This window comes from Delphinus delphis, chromosome 12 (assembly GCF_949987515.2).
Source record: "Delphinus delphis chromosome 12, mDelDel1.2, whole genome shotgun sequence".
NCBI classification, from domain to species: domain Eukaryota; kingdom Metazoa; phylum Chordata; class Mammalia; order Artiodactyla; family Delphinidae; genus Delphinus; species Delphinus delphis.
In genome coordinates this window covers 30,009,682-30,034,058 of record NC_082694.2, presented here as the reverse complement: position 1 = coordinate 30,034,058, position 24,377 = coordinate 30,009,682, and the positions used below count along the sequence as shown (strand labels likewise).

The following is a 24,377-nucleotide window of genomic DNA, read 5'->3' as shown; positions in this document are numbered from 1 at the left end:
ACAGGATCAGTCTAGGATTAGGTAATTGCATTTAGTTGTCGTGTTTCTTTAGTCTTCCTTGCTTTGGAATATTTCTGTAGTCTTTTAATCTTTTTGTGAAATTGCCATTTTCGAAGAATACTATTTGCTTTCTTTTTTTTTTACTAGAACATTTTTCATTTTGGATTTTTTTGATGTTTCCTCTTGAATAGATTCAGATTATGCATCCCTGGAGAGAAAAATCAAATTGCTTTGTTCCCCCATGGTATCAGATCTGGAGGTGCAGGAAGTCCATCTGCCCCTCATGGATAATATGATGTTTGATCACATGTTTGGTCAAAATGTTTGAGGTTTTTTCTCCCTTGAACGAATTGATCTGTGGAGAGATATTTTAAGACCATGGAAATGCCCTGTTCCTCATCAGAATTTCACTCAGGATTTAACATGCACGGATGATTCTTGCCTGAACCAATCTTTACATTACTGTGACGGTTATAAAATGATTTTCCAACTTAGCATTTTCTCCACATTTACAGTGATTGATTGGTATGGTGTTACGGACTCCTGGCTTTCTCAGTGGTTACTGCCCAGTCCTTTCTTGCTTTATCTTATTCCATGTATATATCTTGTTTTCCACAGTGAGAACCCTGGTCCCCAGCACTATCAAAACATTTACTTATATGCTCAGTCCCATGATATAGCTAAAGTAATTTAAGAATTGTTTCATCCATACCACTGCAAAAAAAAAAAAGCAAAAGACAAAACAAACTAGTAAAAAGAGTAAGGATTTGTTTGTAGTTCTCAGTTTTCTCCTAGCTCCACCAAAACAGAGCGTATAAATCAAATAGTGGGTTCATAAATTACTTGTTTTTAGTTTAGTTTTCTTTTTCCCCTTCAGTGAGTTATGGTATTCATTTGAAAAATGAATTAGTTTGCTTTCAGTTTTAGCTTTTTTCCTTCTTCCCATCCTTGATTTAATTTTTTTAAAACTTTAGTTTGTTGACATGCTTCTGAAAGTCAAAATTATATAGTAAGACATACTCCATGAAATATGGTTCCCATTTATTTCTTTTCAGTCCTGTTTTCTGTGTTATCCTACCTATATTTCTTTTTGTAACCATAAGCAGATACATGTGTTTTCTCATTTCCATTTTTTATATAAAGTAACATTATATATGCTCTTTTGTACTTTGTAAAGACTTTAAGGCATTTGGCATTTTAAGTCATTTGGCCAGATAATTTTGGTACACTTAATTGACGATTTTGGAAAACCATTTTAGGCAGATGGGAACATTTTCTGGCTCATGCACTTCATGAAAGAAGTGAACAACCAAATGGCAGGAAGGGTAGGAATGCAGTCTGACTTCAAGAACAGTTGGAACTGGTAGTCTTCAGTACTATATTTACCTCTTGGTCCTGCTTACCTATTTTACTGGCTTTCCTTTTTTCAGTTTTCGTGCTTTCTCACTAAGGCAGTGAGTATGCCGTCAACAGCATTTTGACAACAGAGTTTTATCAGTATTCACCATTTTTCTCATTTCTAGTTTAAAAAAAAAATCTCAGAAAAGATTTCTTTATTCCAAGTTGGATCTAGTGGTTTCTCTTGGACTAATGTGTTCTGTTTGTTGAGGGTGGCAAAGTAATAAGCAGGACCACCAGTGAACATCTCAGGGGGGCATCATTTACTGTGGGAATACAGTGTTGTCTGTAGAGACCCATTTATGTATGCAGTATACATATTCCTGAAAAAGAAAAAAGCATCTGATTATACTCACATATCCTGTTTATCAAAAAAGTTGTCTTCCTGGAAATAATAACTGTTAAATCATTGCTGTATAAGGTTGTTAATGGTGATCTGTTCCTGGTATTGTGCATTATTAGCAAGTTGATCTTCCGTTTTCTTTCAGATCTGAAATCATGATGGTTACCAATCCTTCCAGGTAGCAGTGAAGTTTGATGATGCCCTTCATGATAAAAACAAAGTTGCTAGTTTTCTGCTTATTTTTTTCTTTCTGTTTCTTTGACGGTTTTCATTGAGGTGTACCACGTTTTGGCATTTTTAACATCCAGCATGGTACTCGTGGCACCTTCGGAATTATGACTTGTGTACCTTTTGTGAGACATGAGGGGACAAAACTAAAGGTAGAAAGGAGTTGGCTGAGTGGATCTACCTATATACTAGAGGAGATTAGAAGATTGAGTACCAGTCAAACTGAGAAAAGCACGGAATGACATGTACTCTTGTATTAACTGGCCAGTGTAATACTTGCATTCTTAGGTGTGAAAGTAAATTTTATATATTTTGAGACAAACAGTTGCTCTAACACAGGGTATCAAACGAAGTATGTGGGTATATACCTAGAAAATAATGTTAATTGTAGTTTTCCCTTCATGGTAAGATTATAGAAGACTTTTAATTCTTTTCTGCTTGTCAAGGGGATGATCTTTCTTTTGGGGGAGGGTGTTAATGAACATGTATTGCCTTTTTTAATAATTAGAAAAAACAAAGCTATAAAATTTAAATTTTATATATCTAGAATATAGCATGGAAAGAACACCGAGAGGAGTCACAGGTTCTGTTTGTGACCTTGCCACTTAGTTCTAAGGCTTTACTTAACCTGTAAACTTGGATTCACTTGCTCACTGGGTTGTTGTAAGGCTCAGATGAGATAACGGATATCAAATTGCTTTTTAAACAGTGGAGTGCTATAAAGTTCAAGTATGGGGTTTGATAAGTCTTTTCATTATGAATCTAATGGAGCCATTATGATCTGGCTGACTAATTTTCGATGATGCTTTTATATTTTTAGATTTCAGATTTCTTTATGAATATCTGTAAAGAAAATTAAGGATCCCCTTCCATCTGAAAGAATGTATCAAAATAGGTAGTGGACATCACAGAAATATCTCATGGGATATCATGGCGATTTTTAAAAAATCTGTTAAGCCATTTCTTCATGTCTGCCTCAAGAACTCAGTTTCTACTAGATGCTTCTAAAAGAATTTGTATGGTTGACATTTTGTTGAATATTTCATTTCTTTTCAGAGTGGCATATTTTAGTTCTTGATAGGACATAGAAAAGAGTTTTTAACTGCTACTTATCAAAATAATAATCCTTCAGGAGTTGAGAATGTTTTGTGACCATTAAATATCCTGTTTTTGAAAACCATTAAATTTAGGAAAATAAAATGTTGATTGAAAATAGCCAATAGTGTAGTTCATACGATAAAGTTTGGTGTACCCTCTTCCCCTTCCCATCCATGTATGTATGCACATACACAAAACTAGAAGAAATTACATCAGAATATTAGTTCAGTGTTGGTAATGGTTTTACTGGTAAGCATTTCATTTACTACTTTTCATTGTTTAACAAACATCTGTTATATCATCAGGAATAAAAATTTATTTTAAAGGGTAAGTATTATTTAATTGCAGTTGTGTTCAGTGGAGTTAATAATTAAGAACTCAGACCTCAACTCAGATTTTTCCAAGTTAGTTTTATGATTTGATGTGTTGGCTCTCTGTAAATTCCATTAGGTGAATGAACCTCTTTATGGCCAGAACTCCTAGAGTTAAGTGAAGAAGGCTTTATAATTGTTGTCTTTATTTGTTCAGTTGTTTTCCAGGTGTTAATGCCAAATTTACCCTTGTCTTCCTGGTTCTTGTTTCTTATCACATTGTTTTTAGGTTATATCAGTTTCATTCTCAAAAGACTGAGGGTTTATTTTCTTTGGTGTGGCATAACCTAATTCTTAATCAGGGGTTTCATATCAAGAGTCCTTTGCTTGTTTTGCTTAATTTTACTTTTTTCATCTCACAAATAGTTTTTTTTCCACACAGAGAAAGAGTGAAATATGAAACTGTTTAATAACTAATAAGTCAGTTGAGTCAGGTGGGAAGGAATGATGTAGGAGAGAATGAACTAAAATGAGATTTTAGACTTAAATCTGCATGTTATTTATACATTGCCTGTTAATCATAGCAAATCAGCTGATTTTGGCTTTTGTTAGACTTTGGTGTGATAATATTAGATTAGATTGAGAAGTATGAAATTACGTTGGTTTTATACTCTCCCACCCTCCTCTTTTGTTTTGTTAAAAATGTCATACTTAATATTTAGCACTTTAATTTTTTATTTTGGTAATGTTCAAACATGTAAAAAAGTAGAGAGGAAAGGTGATAAATCCTTTTGGACCCGTCACTCAGCTTCCACAACAGATATTTTTGCCAGTTGTGCTTCATCTAACTTCTCACTCACCAAACCCCACCCCTCACTCCCGCCGACATGCACCCTTTGTTTCCTAGATTATTTTAATGAAAATCCCAAATTCATCATTTCACTTGCTAGATACTTGAGTCAACATTTGATTCTTTAAATGCCAGTGCATCAACAAATCTATGTGGATAACTGTAGATTTTCAGTTTATAACAGCCAAGGAAAAAGTGTTAACTTTAGACTGGAGCATACTATTGTGTAGCTGGGAAGCTTGCCTTTTTCTGATCTTTTTGCATTTTGAGTTGTTTTTTTTTTTTAAGACATTGACATTAGCAGGAATTAATTGCTTCCAAATACTTTTATAAAGCACAGCTGACTTTTTGGATTGCTTTTACTTTTGGGCTTACAGAGCATCTATTATATTGTAGTTCTTCCAGGATAGGTTTTGTGTTCAAGAGATTTAACTCTAATTCTTCTGAATCTGTTAAGATAGAAAGAGGTTGTATGTGAATAGAGATAGAAATTATTTTTATGATTTCTGCTTTTACTCATCTCTTACCCTTTTTGCCCCCCTAAATTTAGCTACCCTCTGCTTTGCAGAGGCAGAGATTAAAAGATATTGATGCTTAGGAGTGAGATTTGTCTGCCTGAAAGACCCCTGCTCAGTGGAATGAGGGGAGGGAGAGTGAAACTGACAGTTAGTGAGCAGCTCATTTGTTAGACACTGTACATATTTGTATTTCATCTTAGTCCTTAACAATAATCTGTGGAGGAAGATACTTTCCTTTTTTACAGATGAGGAAACTGATGCTCTGGAGATTAAGTAGCTTGCCCAAAATCTTAATAGTAAATGGTGAATCTGGTAAAATTCAAACCCTTCTCATCTGACATACAGAGATACATTACTAGCTTAGAAATGAATTTGAACATGGCATGTATTACTGCATTTATTAGATTAACAGCTTAATGTGTGCCATAGGAGATGATCAAAGAGATTCTTGTGGGGTGGGACTTGGAAACAATCTTGAAGATTGAGTTTGATTCAGAGACCTAGGAGTATTCTAGGTACTGAGGTATGAATAAAGTATGGAATGTGTTGAAAGTGGTCAGGAGATTGCAAATAGACCAATTTGGCTGTAGCAAAAATTTTTCATTAAGTATAGGCTAGGAAAGTGTGAAAGGTAGATTGGGATTAGGTTATATACTAAATGCCAGGTTGACAAGTTTGGACACTATCTTACGAGAAGCAGTAAAAGTGGTGAAGATTTTTATGTAGAGGAGTGATAATAAAAAGTGTTTTAGGGATATTAATCAGTAACGACAGAATGAATTGGGGTGGAGGCCAGCTGTGGTATAGAGTGATGAGAGCTTGCAGTAGGGTAATGGTGGTGGTGAAAGGAAAAAGGAAAGTATATGTTAGAGACATTGACAGGAATACGTAGAATTTTATGTTTAGTTAGAAATGGAGAATAAAATGTTTTTGAGCCTCATTGACTAAAGGAATTGGTGTAGAGAACAGAGGGTTGAAAATGGATAGTTTTGGGAGAAAGTTCCAAAGTTAGTAAAAACAGTAGCTAAAAGTTGGCATAAGGGAGAGAGGTTCTTGGCAATTTTTATTTTTTCTGTCTTCATAGATAATTTTATTAAGTAGTCCTGGGGTTAATGAAGAATCACGTGTCTTAACTGAAACTATATTTTGTCTTGGTCCAGAATTTTATAGCTTTGTCAGAAACACGCAGTTAATAAGTTTAATTAGTTTAAAAATTTTAAATCATCCCAGCAAGCTGTTTCATCTTATTACAGTGTTTTGTTCAGAAGCTTTAACCTAGGCTATTCTACATTTAAAAAAATTTGATAAACACATGTTTAATAAGACCTTGTTACCTGAAATCTGTCTTATCCCAGTTCCCTCAAAACTCTAGAAGATACTCATAAAACTCAACTCAAGCATTCATGACCTCTTCCAGAAATAAATCCTTTTATGATGCTTTTTAGCATTGTTGTAATAATGAAAAACTCTATTTTGTTTTTCTTGTTAGATTGCTTGCACTTTGGCAGGAATCATGTTTTATTTGGCTTGAAAACTCCATAATGACTGTCACATTAGACAAAAAATGTTTAATAAATTGAATGATTCTGTACTCATTCCTTTCCACTAAAATCAGAAAGAAGGGGGAAAAAGATCTATGATGATAAAGAAACAACTTCTGAGAACTTACTGACCACAGCAACTGAATGTATATTCTCACCCCATCCCCCAATGGCATGCAGGATTTGGACACTTCTAAGAAGTTTTAAAAGGAGTTGTAATTACCGCTCAGCACCTAGGACAGCACCCAGTGCAACACAGTGTACATGAACTCTGGCTTGAGGTTTGGGGTTTGTGTTCTGGATTCGGGAAAGAAAAGAAGAGAAAGTTTTGGGGAAAGTTTAATATCCTCGTAAACACCCTAAAAGTGTATGAAATGCAGAATGGTTTCATGGCTTTGTTTCAAAATGTTTTACACTGGCTGTAGAACCCACTTCATGAAGTAGTTTGAGTTAAAATGATCTAATATTTGTGTTTTAACTTTCAGCTTTGTGTTATTCTTGGAAAATTTCGCACCACTTGTGAATTCCTTGAACCTGGGCATTGCAAACCCACTTCTGTTGGGCCCATCTCCTTTGCACTTTGCTCAGATTAAGACTCAGTTGGCGCTTCAGCAGCTGAATGCCGTTGCCTCACATAGTTCAACACCACCTTATACTTTATTAAATCAGGCTTTCTTGAAAATAGCCATGTCGAGACCCAGGTTTAATCCTCGAGGAAACTTTCCACTTCAGAGGCCACGAGCACCTAACCCTTCTGGGATGAGGCCTCCAGGACCATTTATGAGGCCTGGATCTATGGGTCTTCCAAGATTTTACCCAGCAGGGAGAGCCCGTGGGATACCACACAGATTTGCTGGCCATGAATCTTACCAGAACATGGGACCACAGAGAATGAATGTTCAGGTAACTCAGCACCGAACTGATCCAAGATTGACCAAAGAAAAATTGGATTTTCATGAAGCACAACAAAAGAAGGGGAAGCCTCATGGTAGCCGGTGGGATGATGAGCCTCATATGTCTGCATCAGTGGGAGTGAAACAGAGTTCTGTAACGCAGGTTACAGAGCAGAGTCCTAAAGTACAGAGCCGCTATACGAAAGAGAGTGCCTCAAGTATCTTAGCAAGTTTTGGATTATCTAATGAAGACTTAGAAGAGCTCAGTCGCTATCCTGATGAACAACTAACTCCTGAAAATATGCCATTAATTTTGAGGGATATAAGAATGCGAAAAATGGGGCGCCGATTACCTAATTTACCTTCTCAGAGCAGAAATAAAGAAACACTTGGTAGTGAGGCAGTTTCGAGTAATGTGATTGATTATGGGCATGCAAGCAAATATGGCTACACAGAAGATCCACTTGAAGTACGTATTTACGATCCTGAAATTCCAACTGATGAGGTCAAGAACGAATTTCGGTCACAGCCAAGCATTTCTGCATCTGTTCCCGCTCCAAATGTGATATGTAATTCTATGTTTCCTGTTGAAGATGTGTTTCGACAGATGGACTTCCCCAGTGAGTCCTCCAATAATCAGTCCTTTTTCCCAGTTGAGAGTGGAAGCAAGATGTCAGGCTTACACATTTCAGGAGGACAGTCAGTCCTTGAACCTGTAAAATCTGTCAGCCAATCCATTAGCCAGCCAGTTAACCAGACAATGAGTCAGTCTCTGATTCCTCCTATGAACCAGCAACCGTTTTCATCGGAATTAATTTCAGCTGTAAGCCAACAAGATCGGATCCCGCGTGAGCCTGTCATTAATTCATCTAATGTACATGGATCGGGAGGAAGTAAAAAGAATTACCAGTCAGAGGCGGACATCCCCATTCAGTCTCCCTTTGGGATTGTGAAAGCATCATGGCTACCAAAGTTTTCACATGCTGATGCCCAGAAGATGAAGAGACTTCCAACTCCTTCTATGATGAATGATTATTATGCAGCGTCTCCAAGAATATTTCCACATTTGTGTTCTCTGTGTAACGTAGAATGTAGTCATTTGAAGGTGAGTGTTTTTAAAGATCACTGTATCATGATACTCAGCGCCCAAGTTTCCTCTAAATTCTCATGTATGCTGGTGTTAACTAGTCATTAAGGAAAAGGCAGAAATTTTGATTGCAACATCAACACTTAGTTGTAATCTTAAGTAGCCTGGCCTAAGTACTGAATTGGGTGTTAGGCTTTCTGTATTCCTGTGACTGGGCACACCACATGGGTCTGTCCATTTATTTTGAGCTTCTGAGAAGTTATCCCAGAAAATGCAACATACAATTGATATGACGTGAACCGTACTTAGAAGACAATGTCACATGAGTTACCTTTATCTAAATAAGAGAATCTGTTAGTATAAAAATAAAAACTTGGAATAAAACATTTGTACTGCACACTTTTAAGAGACAGTCTATTGTAGCCTTGCATGTATCTATCGGTCTTGAGCTAAAGACAATTAATGTTGATTTAAATATTTTCTGATTCTGTCTGAAATAGGATTTTTAGCATTTCATGAGAAGGAGCTTCCTAAAATAACTTAATCCATAGCAAAGTTCAGTCAGGATGAATTATTCGGACCAGCTGTGGGCTCAGAGCATAGATTATAGAATGATAGAACTTTAGAGAGAAGAGTCTTTAAAAAACAAAGAAGCCTTAGGTGTCTTCATGGCTAGTATAGTTAGAATGAAGTGTTTTACAGAGGTGCCAAAGAGGAATGTAGACTATACTGTTTTATAGTAGTCATTGGTGGATTTGAGTAGAAATTTCCAAGTATGTTTTATTTACTTACATATGTTTGGAAACCACTGTTTCTTCTATTTACTAATGTGATTTGAAGATGTATATTATTCAATACAAGTGGTCAGGAAGGAATGTACTTCTCATGGGAAAAAGGCCCATGATTGGCCTTTGATTCAAGGCCATAGCATTGGTTGTATACTTTGAATAGGCCTAAAAGTCTTTTGGTGTTAATTCTCTTGTTTTTTCTCCTTCCAGTGCTGCCCTTTTATTGTCTTTCTATTACCCACTCACCAGGTTTCAGCCAACAAGAATCTGATACCTAAAACTGATGCTTTTGTCATAAAGGTTAATGCCAGCAAACGAAATCAGCATTCTACCTCATTTTAGCCATATTTGCTGAGTTCTGATAAAATAATAATTGCCTTGCCCTATCACAGGGGATAGCAATAGCAAAGTCTTGAAAAATCTCAGAATAATTCATAGCACTTAGTTAAAATCTGTAAGTAGTCCTGGGCTAAGTACTGAATTGAGTGTTAGGTCCCCTGTATTCCATTTATTTTGAACTTTCAGTTAGTCATGATAAACCCAAGAAAAATATCTTAAATGTTTTAATTTTTTATCTGGTGAATAGAAAAGGTATACATTTATTCAGTAACTATTTACTGATTACTGGTTTTGTACATGGCTATATTAGGTGCTGGGATGGAAATAAAGAACTATATAAAGTTTACATGTTGTTCCTAAGCAGTTTTTACAGTCTCACTGAGGAGAAAAATTATACACCTAAAGAATTTTTTAAAAATTGGAGGGTAACAAATGGTTCATAATTAACTTGTTTAGATATGCTGTAGGGGGAGAGATGTTTAATATTTCTATCTTGATTGCAGACTTATATCAGTTCAGGCTAGCATTATCAATTTACTGACACTTGTGTATTTAGCAGTATGTAATTAGAAAGTATAATATACTTTCTGACATCAGAAGACTTCTGTATTCTAGTTAAAGAAGACTAAATGAGTGACTACTGCGCTAAGTCTGTCTGGATTAGAGTGGTCTGGGAGGGAAAACTTCATGGAGTAGGTTGAAGATGGGTCTTGAAGGATGAGTAGGCTTAGATATACCCAGGGGAGGAGGGGTGACATTTCAGATAGGAGCAACAACAGTAAGTTTGAGGGGCCTTGAAAAGCTAGCCTAAGGAGTTTAGACTTGAGGTTGAGCGGCATTAGGAAGCTAATTAAGGTTCTTGATATGTGAAGTAACACATTAAAAATGTATTTCAGGGAGATAAGTCTGACTGACGTGTACAAGATGAATAGAAATGAGAAGAGATAGGGTAGGGCACCTAATTCGAGGTTCCCTAGTTATTCAAGTATAAGTTGGTGAAAGTATGGATTACTATGATAAAAGTAAAAGTTAGAGAGGAAAAATCATTTAATGATTATTAGAATTCACAGAGATTGATTGCCATTTTAAATGAACAGATACCTTTTAATAGTCAGAACAACACAATGGACCTAACTAATGAATTCTTCACTACTGGATGACAAATCATAGGGATTTGTGAACATGGACTTAGGTAGTACAAACTACCTCTCTTGTTTCTGTGATGTATCTTGCTGCCTTGTAAGTGTGCATGTATTTGACATTATAAATATGTAACCAATAAATATAAATTACCAACTGCAAATTTTTTCTTGCTAAGTAATATCTGACAGTATGTTCCCCATCTCTGAGTCTTTAAAACTATAGCCTGAAAAAGACCACAAGAAAATGTGAAATTATGTTTTTTCTAAATTGGGTTTCAGACAGAGGAGGAGCCGACCTTAGTTTAGAAGTTACGTCTTTTTGACTGTCACAGTGGGTTTAGAAACCATGTCTTTTTGTTTTGTTTTGTTTTTTTGTGGTACGTGGGCCTCTCACTGATGTGGCTTCTCCCGTTGTGGAGCACGGGCTCCGGACGCGCAGGCTCAGCGGCCATGGCTCACGGGCTCAGCCGCTCCGCAGCATGTGGGATCTTCCTGGACCGGGGCACGAACCCGCGTCCCCTGCATCAGCAGGCGGACTCTCAACCGCTGTGCCACCAGGGAAACCCCAGCCATGTCTTTTTGACTGAAATAATTCAGTTTGAGAAAATACTGACAAAAGATTTTTGGAATAGTTGGTGGATAGTGAGCTCTGATAGGGGTAGGTATTTTCACAGTTTGATTCTGGGCCCACTCAAGTCTACAGTCCTTGTAGCATCTCCTGCTTAGTAGATAATTATCACTTTTTCTCTGGAGAGGAGTACTGCTCTTGGACCCTTGTCTTACTGGAGAGTCTAGAAATTGGGGTGGTGTACATATATTTACTGAGCTTAAAAACGAGTGATGTCAGTGAGTAAAGCGGGCCTGTTAAAAGGGTGTGTGTGTGTGTGTGTGTGTGTGTGTGTGTGTGTGTGTAGAACTGGAGAGAGTATACGTTAAGTAAGTTAGCTGTCAGCATCACCTGATGGTTGCTATATCAAATACGTGTCTAGTATTAATTACATCTTCATATTTTTTCAAGAAAAGCTGGAAATCTCTGGATTTTTAAATATCGGCAACTTATTCAAATAAAACACTTTATGGTCCAAATAAATCATGCCCAACTTGATACCTGCCAGTGTGTCTGATGTAAACAATATCCAGTTAATGTCAAAGACATGGGTTTAACAGTACTAAAGACTCTTAACTGCCAATCTCTTCTAGCTCTCTAAATATTTGTATCACTGAGCAGGATATACAGACATTTCTTTTTTGCAATCCACAATGAGTTTCATGGCTTAATGAAATAATTTAGGGTTTGTCATAACCTGCTGCTGAGCATTGCAAATAGCATGCACTTATTTTCAAATAGTTCTCGACAAGGCAGATTCCAAAATTAGTGTCAACTGTTGTTTTTAACTCTGGATATTTCTAGTTCGTCTTTGGCAATGACAAACTAAAATGTTTTTGAAATGGAAATGAATAACATTTTCCTCAAGGAAAGCGTTAAAATATGGAACTGTTCAGTAAGTTTTCTGCCTTTCCAAATGTTGGAGAAACAATAAAACATTGAGTAATATGCACATTGCTTTTAACTAACTGTTTCATTTGGGGGACTGTATCTTTGAAAACTGTATTGCCTTTAAAAAAAAAAATCAGATGTATCTTCCAGGAGCTTTTTATGGATACGGAATGTAATTTTAGGGCAGCTTTGTGACACATGAAGTTATGTATAAGAAAGCATTTTGTTCATTGTAAAGCTCTATATGTAAGGGATATTATGTCTTTGAAATGATGTTACTTTCCATTATATCCTGAAAATAAATTAGATTTGATCAGCAGCATTTTTTCTTATTTTTACTAATCTTATCCTTTGCCAATACATAGTGAGTACCTTGTTTGGAATAGTATTGGCCTAAGAGGTAGGATTTTTTGTTGTTAATGTTGTTAGCTTGAATTTTAGAGTTGTAAGGCATTGAGACTGTAGTTTAGAGACTGTATTTTAGACTGTATTTTATAGAATGATACCATTCTATTTATAGAGTTTTTGGTGTTCTCTGTAGTAGTGTTCTATATTTGAGATGAGTTATTTCTGATCCATGCTTTTATTTTCTCCAAGTTTACATGTATATTTGACTTCAAAACGAGTATCCATGGGTATGATTTTTAAAATGTTTTCTATACTAAAATGTTTTAAAATGGTATCAGTGAGTTGGTATTAAGTGCTTTTATTTGGAGGGCTTTTATTTTTGTTTGTGAAAATTTTGTTGTAGCCAAATGGTATTTATAACTAGATTTGGTTAATTTTTGATAAAACAAAGTATGCTGTGTCATGTTAAAAAGCCTAATTTCATTAGTCAAATAAGGAATGTTCTAATTTGTGCACTTTTCTCCTTTTACAATAGGATTGGATTCAGCATCAAAATACATCTACTCATATTGAGAGCTGCCGACAGTTACGTCAACAGTAAGAACAATTTTTTCCTTTTTTATAAGTAGCAAATTTACAAAATAATGTTTCAGGTATGACTGCTTAATACCTTTAGTGTGGTACTTTGGAGAAAAATATTTTTCTAGAAAGCTATTGTCTATTTGAAATATTTATATACAAATATATTTAATCTTTTTCCCAAAGGAGAGAATTAAATATGATCCTTTCTTCTGACTCCTTCCTAATTTAATCCCAGTAGGTAACTTTAGTATCATTGGTTCATTCCTGCTGGCTTAACCTTCCCTTGGGATGGTTTATCTTTTTCAGAGCACATAGTCTACCCTTCTCCTATACTTCTTCCCCCTCATCCCCACCCCTTTCCCAAAGGATAAAAAACTAAAAACCACCCAAACCAAACAGTAGTCTTTAATTTCAGATCTAAACCTCTCCAGGTTTAGAACCTATATTCAGAAAAAACCTTAAGTGGGAGATGAACAAGCTAGATATGGTGCTTCCTCAACATTGGTTCTTCAATTCTCTGACCTTTTCCTTCTTTAAGACAGGGCACCTATGAAGGTGAAAAGTGTGATATTAACAGTATTCTCTAATATCACCTGGAGTTACATAAAATTAAATTGTGTTCCTTTTAACATCATTAAATATGCTGATATAGTTGTGTGTCAAATTCCCGGTCACTATACTGATGATAATAACATGTTCTTGAGCAAATGGATTTGTGGCAGATGTTTTGGTTTTTTCTTGTTGTTCTTTATGAAAATACCAACAAAATTTTTTTGAGAATATTCAGAACTCTTCTAGTCATATGTGATAAACCTAACTCAGACCAATTTTTTAAAGTAAGGAAATTTATTAGCTCATTTAACTGGGAAGCTTAAGGAGTGTGAACAGCTGAATTAGATGCTCAAACAAAAATCAGAGTGTCAGAAATATTTTCGTTTCTTGGCTGTTCTCTTCTGCTTTAGCCTCATGAGAAAGGCACACCTTTCTCCACAAAGCAGCGACCCCCTTAGTTCCAGAGTTAAGTGATATGTATAGCTAGCAATTCCAGGAGTTAAAAAATAAATAAAAACACTTCTTTCCTCATAAATTCTGCAGAAGTCCTTGGTTTGACTCTTTTGGTTCACTGTGGGTTAGTTGTCCATCTCTAAACCAGTTATAATGGTTGCAGGAATAGGATACTGTACCTCGGTTGGTGTCATGTGTTGAGTGTGATATAAGTCCTACCTTAATTGTATAGACTAATAATAGAGTTGCTTACCTGTATAGATGTGTGCACACAAACATTGGTTATCATGCGGAGATAATTTGTTACTTGAATTGGATAGGCCTTACTGCCACTGTAAGTGGAAAATCTCTCCTAAGCCACAAATTTTCCCACAGATACCCAGTGGGATGTCTCATTTTTATGAAGGTAAGGGATTTAGGTGGGAGTTAGTTAGTTGCTGTAGGTAGGCATTAATGCTAGTAAGAGGATTCTAGCTACATGCACTGCCATTAATTTACTACATCACATGGCATTTATGCCTATTTAAAGACTTTTGTGTAGACAAGCCTTTTTTTTTAATGCACACAGGACCCTGATTTTTTAATATACATATATTTATTTTTATTTTTGGCTGCATTGGGTCTTTGTTGCGTGTGGGCTTTCTCTAGTTGTGGCGAGCAGGGGCTGCTCTTCGTGGCGGTGCATGGGCTTCTCATTGTGCTGGCTTCTTTTGCTGCGGAGCACGGGGTCTATGCATGTGGGCTTCAGTAGTTGTGGCTCATGGGCTCTAGAGCGCAGGCTCAGTAGTTGTGGCCCATGGGCTCTAGAGCACAGGCTCAGTAGTTGTGGCACACGAGCTTAGTTGCTCCGCGGCATGTGGGATCTTCCTGGACCATGACTCGAACCCGTGTCTCCTGCATTAGCAGGCGGATTCTTAACCACTGCCAGGGAAGTCTCCAGGACGCTGATTTTAAAGCATGTGCTTTCCATGCCTGCTACTTCATTGCTTGTTTTACATTTTTATCTTTTTCAGGTTATATGCTCTTGAATAGTTTCTTTATGGCTTTCTCTCTATTGCAAAAAAAAATTTAACAAATATGTTAGATTTGATTAGGTGCTTTGGATCTTTCCATGGCAAAATATATGCTACTTCATTTTTTTTTTTTTTAAGCTGCGTTGTGTTTCTAAACCTTAATCTGTTTAGTCATTCCTCTGCTGATGTATATTTAGGTTCTTACTCCTTTTCGTAAGGCGGATTATCTCTTCTCTCTCTTTGTCTTGGATCTTTCTGAATTATGACATAAGAGTAGTTGGTTAACTTGAGAAAAGATACAGTGCATTAAAGTTTTAGTATTAAAAATAATAAATAATAAGAGCTGTATGCTTATTGTGTGCTGGGTGTTCTTCTAAGTGCTTTACACAGTGTCTTTAATCTTCAAAGCAACCCTATGAGATTGGTTTGATACCCCTATATATGTATATATATGAGATTGGTTTGATACCCCTATATATGTATAATGATTATTTGTGATTTTACCAGTGGGGAAACTGAGAGGCAACTTCCCTACTATAACACAGCCAATAATTGGCACAACTAATCTAACTCATGGATCTTTGCTCTTTTTTTTCTCTCAGCATTTTATTTTGAAAAGTTTCTAAGCCGCAAAAAAGTTGAATGGATAATAAACATTCATAGAGTCTTTGTCTTTATTAACCAATTATTAACATTTGACATATCTATTATATCTTTATATGCACATTTTTAATATTATAGTTTTTGAAAACTACTTGAAAATAAATTAGACATTATGACACTTTACTCCTTAATTCAACATCTGTCTCTTAAGAATAAGGAAATTTTTCTACAGTGGTTATCTGTTATAACCACAGTATAACACAGTGATTAACAATGATTTCATAATGCCTTCCAATACATAGGCCAAGTTCAAATTTTCCCATTTGTTTCCAAAATGCCTTTATAACTATCTTTGCCTACCCCGCCCCTACACTTTTTTTTTAGCATTAATTTTTTTTTATTGGAGTATAGTTGCTTTACAATATTGTGTTAGTTTCTACTGTACAGCAAAGTGAATCAGCTGTATGTATACACATATCCCCTCTTTTTTGGATTTCCTTCTCATTTAGGTGACCACAGAGCATTGAGTAGAGTTCCCTGTGCTATACAGTAGGTTCTCACTAGTTATCTATTTTATACATTGTATCAATAGTGTATGTATGTCAATCCCAGTATCATTTTGAGGAGGATATTTTCACAATGGTTGACTTCTGAAATGTCCACAAAAGTTGTCTTGTAGAATATTCCACATTCTGCACCTTTCTGGTTTTTTTCCTCTTCATTAAATTCAGGTTGAACATTTTTGTCACAAAAACTTTATAGGTGATGTGTATACTTACTGCATCACGTTGGGATACAGATAATGTCGTTTACTTAGGTCCTTGTTCATAGCCATTATGTTTATATTGCTTATGTATCATGCTTCTGAAACACATTTAAAAAAACTCGTTAGTACCAAACGTAAAATAGATAGCTAGTGGGAAGCAGCCGCATAGCACAGGGAGATCAGCTCGGTGCTTTGTGACCACCTAGAGGGGTGGGATAGGGAGGGTAGGAGGGAGGGAGACGCAGGAGGGAAGAGATATGAGGATATATGTATATATATATATATAACTGATGGACTTAGTTATAAAGCAGAAACTAACACACTGTTGTAAAGCAATTACACTCCAATAAAGATGTTTAAAAAACCCACAAAAACTAGTTAGGCAATATACAGGCAGTCCAAACTCTATTTGCAGAATAGTATGTATGCTTTATCTTTCTGCTCTGGGCAGCAGAGACAAGAATATGTATTCTAGCAGTTAACCTAGATCTGAAACATCATTTCACATCTGAAACATTGTTACCCACTCTTGAACTGGAAAGATCTGGAAATTTAATAACTTCTGTGTGTCGACAACCAGCTGTATTTCCAGCATTGTACATAAGAGAAAGCTAAGCCTTACTCATAGTAAGTAACTGGCTTTCAGATACATGGTCATTAAGTGGCAGTACCTACACTTATACACCCAGCTGTGTTTGATTCCAAAGGTCTTGCTTTAGTTTTTTTTTTTTTTTTTCTTTTGGCCGCACCGCTTGGCTTGTGGGATCTCAGTTCCCCGACCAGGGATTGAACCCAGGCCCCAGCAGTGAAAGTGCCAAATCTTAACCAGGAGACCACCAGGGAACTCTCAAAGGTCTTGCTTTTAAACACAGTAACGTAAGACCGGAAATGTATCTTCTTACATGGTACAGAGTAACAAAAGTTTTAAAAAATGTAGTAGTAGATGAAACAAAATTGTTCATGTTTTAACAATTGTTGATGCTGGGTGATAGATACATTGGATTGAAAGTTAAGTTTTTTTGCCTTCATAGTTTGTCACATTGTAGTTATAAGATGCATCATGTCTGCTCTTAAAGCAGGAAGAAGTGGACAGAAGCTTTCTCAGAAGTCTGCCAGTGGTTTTGTACCTGTGTCTGTCTCATTGGTTTGAACCTATCACTGGCTATCTTCTAAGGAGGCTGAGAAAGCAAATATTTAGCTTTTTTAAGCCTTTGTTGTGGAGGCAGGCATGGGAAAAGAGAGTTGAGAATTGCTTTTGAGTTAACCTGCTAATGATGTCTGAGACAAATATCAACAAATAAAAACCACTTTACTTTTAGTAAGGTTTTGACCTCACTTTATTTTCCTGCCAGGTGACTTGTTGAGTCTGCTGCCTTCATTTCCTTACCTGGCTCTCCTCTTGGTTACTGAAATTGTATTTTTGAACATCAGTGATTCAATAATTTAATTTAATCACCATTTCCAGTTAACTTTTAAGAGTCCAGAAAATCTAGAAAAGATGAGGATAAAGATGTCTTTTTTTTAGGCTTCTATGATGTTACTGTTCCTCCTACTTTTTCTTTCTGTAATTAACCCTTAATCTCTTTCATTGGTGTATCTTTGTCTGCTTTACTCTTAAGTGTTAGTGTGCATAAGATTCTGTCCTCAGCCCTCTTTTTTCCCCACAAACTCTATTCTCTGTTTATCTCACTCATTCTTAGTAGTATAGCTGATGCCTGATTTCTAAATATCCCAGCCCTCATCTTTTTCTCTAATCCAGATATTTATTTCCAGTTGTTCTGAAAACATTCCTATGTTCCCTTCATTTCAGAAATGTTTATTGTTCCCTGTTGCCTTTTAATTATGTGCAGCCTCCTTAACCTGATTTCAAGGACGTTCATAGTTTGTCTCTGAGCTGCCTTTCCAGGTTTTCCCCCTCATAATTGCTTTTCATCACTTCCATGCTGCAGCCATACCGGTTCCTGGAATAGAACACATGTTTTGCCTCCAGTGCTTCTTTTATGTATCACCACTGTATGAAACCTAACCTGATCCATGCCTATTAACAGACCTTTCGCCACATGGCTTGTGGGATCTTAGTTCCCCTGAAAAGCAACCTTTTTCTTTGAATTCTCCCCTGAATCCTCCCACTAGATCCTCTCTTGAGGAGCACTTGGTACAGTGTAAGGGGCACTATTCATGTCTTATTCTGTAGAGTGGTGTCCCCTGGAGTTCTGCAAAGTGGGAGAACTGTCTTTAACCCCAACCTAAGCTTGTGTTTTATACCTCTTCTATACATCTCAACACTTCTATATGTACTGCTTGTTTTACCTAAATAAACGTCGAGGCCTTTGAAGTATAGGGAATGTGTTTCTTTTCCCTGAATTGCCTAATACCTTATTTATTGAATTAGACACTCAAAATATTTTACTTTGAAGAAAATATTCATATTTTAATATACTAATAAATCACTGTGTTAACTTTGTTTTTTATCCTTTTTTAATCTTTTTAAAAATACTTTTTAAATTTTTAAAAATTTTTTAAAATTTTTTTGTTTTTTAAATTTTTAAAATTTTTATTTATTTGTTGCGCCACATGGCTTGTGGGATCTTAGTTCCCCAGTGAGGGACTGAACCCGTGCCCTTAGCAGTGAAGCACGGAGTCCTAACCACTGGTCCATCAGGGAATTCCCTTAACTTTGGTTTTGAACAGTCCTCTTGATATATTGCAGGGAAAGATTGAGCCTTATAATCTTATTTTAACTGTTCATTAATATTGTTTATTCTCAAAATAGGTATCCCGATTGGAATCCTGAGATCCTCCCATCAAGAAGGTAGTTATTTTTTTAATAGTGGTATTATTGAAATTTGATTTTCTTTTAAAAGTAAACAAGTACTTTTTTTTTTTTTAAAGGTACTGTTTTGAATAGAGTCCTGTTTTGACCATTTTTACTTTTAAACAATAGGCAAATGGAACCAGCTCAATGAATCTTTCTTTAGTTACCCCAGTTTAAGTGTGATAGCTCCCATCTGTGAACTTTTTTTTTTTTTAAGTCTGTTCTGAAAATACTTTGTACTTTTACTATTATTTTATGCTTGTGGGATCTTAGATTTGAAGGCTGGGAATGGGGTTCCCGGTTCAATGTGTAGGTACACAAGTACAACAGTCAAAGAAATATTTGTGGATGGCATAATGTTTCAGGAAAAATTGTTGAAAAACATTTGTTTATGTAAGTCATTTCCTAAATTCTTCATGTAATATAATACTTTCAAAACATAATTGGATATAATAGTGGTATAGGAAAAATGCAAGAAATGGATGATAATATTCTTTTGTAAATTAACAAAACAGAGGAATCTAAGCAATGAGAGAGGTGATCATCTGCTCTGATTGTTTCTTACTCATCTACAAGGCTGAATTGCATCATGTCAAACAGGTTTTTGCTTTATGTAAATACATGGTATCAGAATTTGGCATTGTTAATAGTCTGTTTTTAAGAAGATAAATCTGTCATTTAGTATAGATTTAAATTTTTGTTAAATTGATGAATCTTGTGGTTTTTTCCTGCACTTTGTAGAAATGAAGGCAATAGAAAAGAAAACGAAACTCCAAGAAGACGATCTCATTCTCCCAGTCCTAGACATTCTAGGAGATCAAGCTCAAGTCACAGATTCCGTCGATCCCGAAGCCCAATACGTTATATGTACAGACCACGAAGTCGAAGTCCAAGAATTTGCCATCGTTTCATTCCTAGATACAGATCCAGATCCCGTTCACCGTATCGAATGAGAAATCCATTTAGAGCTAGTCCAAAATGCTATCGATCAGTTAGCCCCGAAAGGACATCAAGGAGATCAGTGAGATCATCAGGTACACTTATGGTTGTGAATAATAAGTACTTATTTTGACTAAATTTTTTTAGCTTTTTTGTTTGTTTGAATTTTTTATTTCTATTAAGCTTGAAATGGTGACTTATATACTACTGTCAAGATATTTTTAAATGTTGACATTTTGAGGTATTTGGCTCAGCTCTTTTTAAAACTTTCAAGGTTTTTAAGAAATGGAATGTTCTACTTTATTAAATTTTAGAATTTCTATATGAAATCCAACCCACATCCCAACCTATTTCATTCTTCTTCCCTTTATTATGTATCAGAAGAAGTGTGGGAGACTGTATCTATCCACCCAACATCAAACTTAAAAACCAAGGATATACAAACATCTTAGTTTGCTTTAGTAATTGATTATAGACTTGTCTTCGGTGAATTAATTTAAAACATTAAAAAATTATTCGTATTTTCAACCTGTGTCTTTGTATTGGTTTAGTGACCTTTCTGGAAATAGCTCTTACGTAATTCTTTTCTGAGATCTTTGCAGAGGTCTGTGAGGTCTTTCCTTTTCCAACTACATGTCTTTGTGAAGCTGGATTTTTCTTTAAATGTTTCAGCTGAAATAATGTATCCAGCAGATTGGATGCAGAAGCAGATACGAGAATTCAGACTTTTTTTAAGCCCAACATTAAAGCGTTTGGAAAATATACAGTGGTGCTACTCATCTAATTTTTGTTTTGAAATTAAAGTTTTTTATAAAAATATATTATTTATATTAACATAGGAGTTTATTATTAAATGAATTAATATTTTAAAAATTCTATTTTAGTTTCTTATATGGTAAACATTGATAAATTGAACAAAAGCTCTTTGGAGTCCTCAATTTTTAATAGTGTAAAGGGATACTGAAACCAAAGTTTGAGTACCACTGGTAGAAGAGAAGCTCACTGAATAAGGGATCTTCATGTTTTTACATCTTCACTTTTGAGTGAAGAATTAAAGAATAATAATTTTGTGTGTGTGTGTGTGTTTGCCACCTGTTTGGCCGAACAGTAGCTCAATGTGGTAAATATTTGGACAGTTGAGAGATGATTCTTTTTTTTTTTATAATGTGATGAGATGTTTCCTACCTTAAGTTCTTTTCAGTTGAAGTAGTATTTATGTCCTTTTTACTAGACAGAAAAAAAGCATTAGAAGATGTAGTACAACGGTCTGGGCATGGATCAGAATTCAGTAAACAGAAACATCTTGAAGCAGTTGATAAAGGACACTCACCAGCACAAAAACTTAAAACTGTCAGTGGAGCAAGGCCATCAGTTAAATCTACGAGCTCTACAAAGAGTGATTCAAATATAGGACATGGTACTCGTTACAAGTCAAAGAATCTTGAAGATGACACCTCACCAGAAAGTAAACAGGTGTCTGATAAAGCTGTTTCTCTACAACGTAAGGTCAGTAGTTCTTTGTTACTGGAAGTGTGTGCATACATTTGTTAATATGACAAAGAGAAAACAAAGTTTTCAGAATTTTTAATTTTCATATTTCCAAAAGTTTGAAATCGTGACTTGTTATGTTGATATGGAATATTCATTGGTTTCTCTTCTGAATATAATAAAAGTCCAATAATTAAAGTCCTGTAGATTACAAATCCTAGAAGTTCGGCATTTGATATATCAAAAGTGAGAACATTTTGACAGTTTGGTGTTTTTGGCTAACCATACAAACAGATCCTTGTGATAAGTTTTGCTCCCTTATTGGGGAAGTGGATGTAATCAGCAGCATTAATGAGGTTTTATAATCTTTGTTAGTAAGTTATTAGTGAGTCTCTGCTGAGAATTGGTCATTTTTAATCTGTTTTATACTTTTTGCAGTACAGTTCATAAGTTAAATCATTATCCAGTGTAGAATACTAGTCTCTTTTCTGGGTACTAACTTATTGGTGTATTTTGATGGTATTGCTTTATTGTATATGTTAATGACATTACTATTATAGCAGATAATATATAAAGAGACTATCAGAGTAACTCCTGATAGGCCAGATTTTCAAATGTTTATTATATTGTAATAATAACAAGTCTTCAAGTATTTAGGTATACATTTCTCTTAACATTGTCTTAACTTTCAACAACTACAGTTCCCTGCCCCAGAGAGCTTATATTTAGAAGGATAAACTTAAAATAATCAACCTGCAATTACAGGATTTTGAAGAGCATTAATTAGGAAGAAATGTTGAGTACAGGGAATTAATCTCAAAGAGGCTTAATTATTCTGTAACGTTCTTTCATTTTGTTTCTAGACTTCTAGATGGTGGCAGTGGAACTTTTTAAAAAGTTTTTTTTTTTTTGAGTCAATTTTTAACATAGGTGGCAAATTTGATAAAATATATTCAAATTGTATGTAGTATAAATCTTTTAAAATATTATGCCTATCTAGATAACATTTTTAATTATTAGAACACAGAGTAAATAAAGCTATAATTTCAGCTTCACTAGTGATGTGCCATGCAGATTCATATAGAAAAATACTGTTTAATAGTTTTGGACCATTTCATTTCATAGGTCTTGTTTGTTACAAAATGCTTCTAAACAGAAAAGAGCATCTGTGATTGGTTACCCATAAACTGACCACTGTTGGGTTTGAGTGGTAAAATGTAAAACATATTTCTTACTACTTTTCTTTGGCCTTTAAAATTTTTTTAAATATGCTAAAATATGTTGAAAAGACTGCTTAAAGGACTAAAATTAATGGTAGAAGAAATTATATTGGGAATTATTATTACTGTACTTTGTCACTTAATTTGGTTTAATTTTCTTTCATCCCAAAAAAAGCTTCGGAAAGATCAGTCTTCACATTATGGTCCCGTTCTTCTTATATCTGAATTACCAGAGGATGGCTGTACTGAAGAAGATATTAGAAAAATATTTCAGCCATTTGGAAAAGTTAATGATGTCCTGATTGTTCCATATAGAAAGGAAGTGAGTTATTTAGTCTGTTCTAAAATTCATACAAAGTCATTATTTTATAAAGACTGTTGTTGGATCTTTTAGCTGCTTTTCCTGCATACACAATTGTTTATTGAATTATGTAAATGTTCGGATTTGAATGAACAATGTCCCTAAATACTGCTTTATATCGTTTCAAACAGCACACTGTTTTCTTAGAAGAGCACACTTTTTCCGTGAAGGGCCAGATAATATTTTAGGCGTTGCATGTTATAGGATTTCAGCTATTCAACTCTGCTATACAACTCTGTTGTACAAACACAGTCTTAGATAATATATAAATGAATGAGCATGGCTGTGTTCAAAAAAACTATTTACAAAAACAGGTGGCAGGCCATAGTTTGCCATTCATTGCTTTAGTACACCAGTAAGGTCATATTAAAAAAATGATTTTGTCTGTACAGTATTTTTTTACATATGAGTTGTATTCCTATAACTCACATAGTAGAGTTCACCAGAACTACAAACCCTAGGTTAAGCAGAACGTAAAAAATTGTGAGGTAAGACAAAGGAACATAGTTGGTATTATTTTCTTTGTTGCAAGAACCCTTAAAAAGGTCAGACTTACAGCAGCTAGACCAGATCCTGCCTTCTCTTCGATTGTTCAGTGAGCCCTCCTTCCCATTTCTTATTGTTCCATGATCCTGCCATGGACCCATGCTTCCTTCTTACCTTGGTAATGGTATAGAAATTCTATAAGGTTAAGTGTCCATTTCATGTGTGAAAACATCCTAAACATCACATTACACTTCAGCAAAACAAAAAGAGGTGAACGCAACCAGGACTTGAGGTAATTTCAGTTTTATATTCCACAAAGAAGTATTATATTAGGTCATACAGAGAAATTTAAGGTAGATTTTTTTGACTAAAAGTGGAATACATTTCATTTTAGGCTTACTTGGAAATGGAATTTAAAGAGGCAATTACTGCAGTCATGAAGTACATTGAAACAACACCACTTCTGATAAATGGGAAAAGTGTGAAAGTATGTGTTCCAGGAAAGAAAAAGTCACAGGTAAACTGAATTAAGTTCTTATGTGATTCATTGTTGATTAATTTTTTGTTTAAGTATGGCACATACAGAAAAAGGCATAAAACAAAAATGTTCACTCCACAGATTAGGTATAAATTCAAATACATTGAACTTAGCAACATCTTTATGCATACGTATATATATCACACTGTAAACAGTATTGAATGATAAGCAATAGACTA

General features: G+C 35.2%; 1 protein-coding gene across 7 annotated transcripts in view; it reads left to right on the top strand.

Annotated features, from left to right (window-relative positions):
* ZNF638 (zinc finger protein 638) overlaps positions 1 to 24,377 on the top strand; it is an 84,295-nt gene that overhangs the window by 4,425 nt on the left and 55,493 nt on the right. For 4 of the 7 annotated variants that reach the window (XM_060026406.1, XM_060026404.1, XM_060026403.1 and 1 more), the window contains exons 2-8: positions 6,773 to 8,285; positions 12,918 to 12,979; positions 19,125 to 19,163; positions 19,908 to 20,200; positions 21,337 to 21,611; positions 22,989 to 23,135; positions 24,055 to 24,177. In XM_060026406.1, the coding sequence (XP_059882389.1) occupies positions 6,975 to 8,285; positions 12,918 to 12,979; positions 19,125 to 19,163; positions 19,908 to 20,200; positions 21,337 to 21,611; positions 22,989 to 23,135; positions 24,055 to 24,177 (2,250 nt within the window). In that variant the 5' untranslated portion in view covers positions 6,773 to 6,974. The remainder of the gene's footprint in view (positions 1 to 6,772; positions 8,286 to 12,917; positions 12,980 to 19,124; positions 19,164 to 19,907; positions 20,201 to 21,336; positions 21,612 to 22,988; positions 23,136 to 24,054; positions 24,178 to 24,377) is intronic. The other 3 variants (XM_060026408.1, XM_060026407.1, XM_060026405.2) reach the window with 2 other exon arrangements.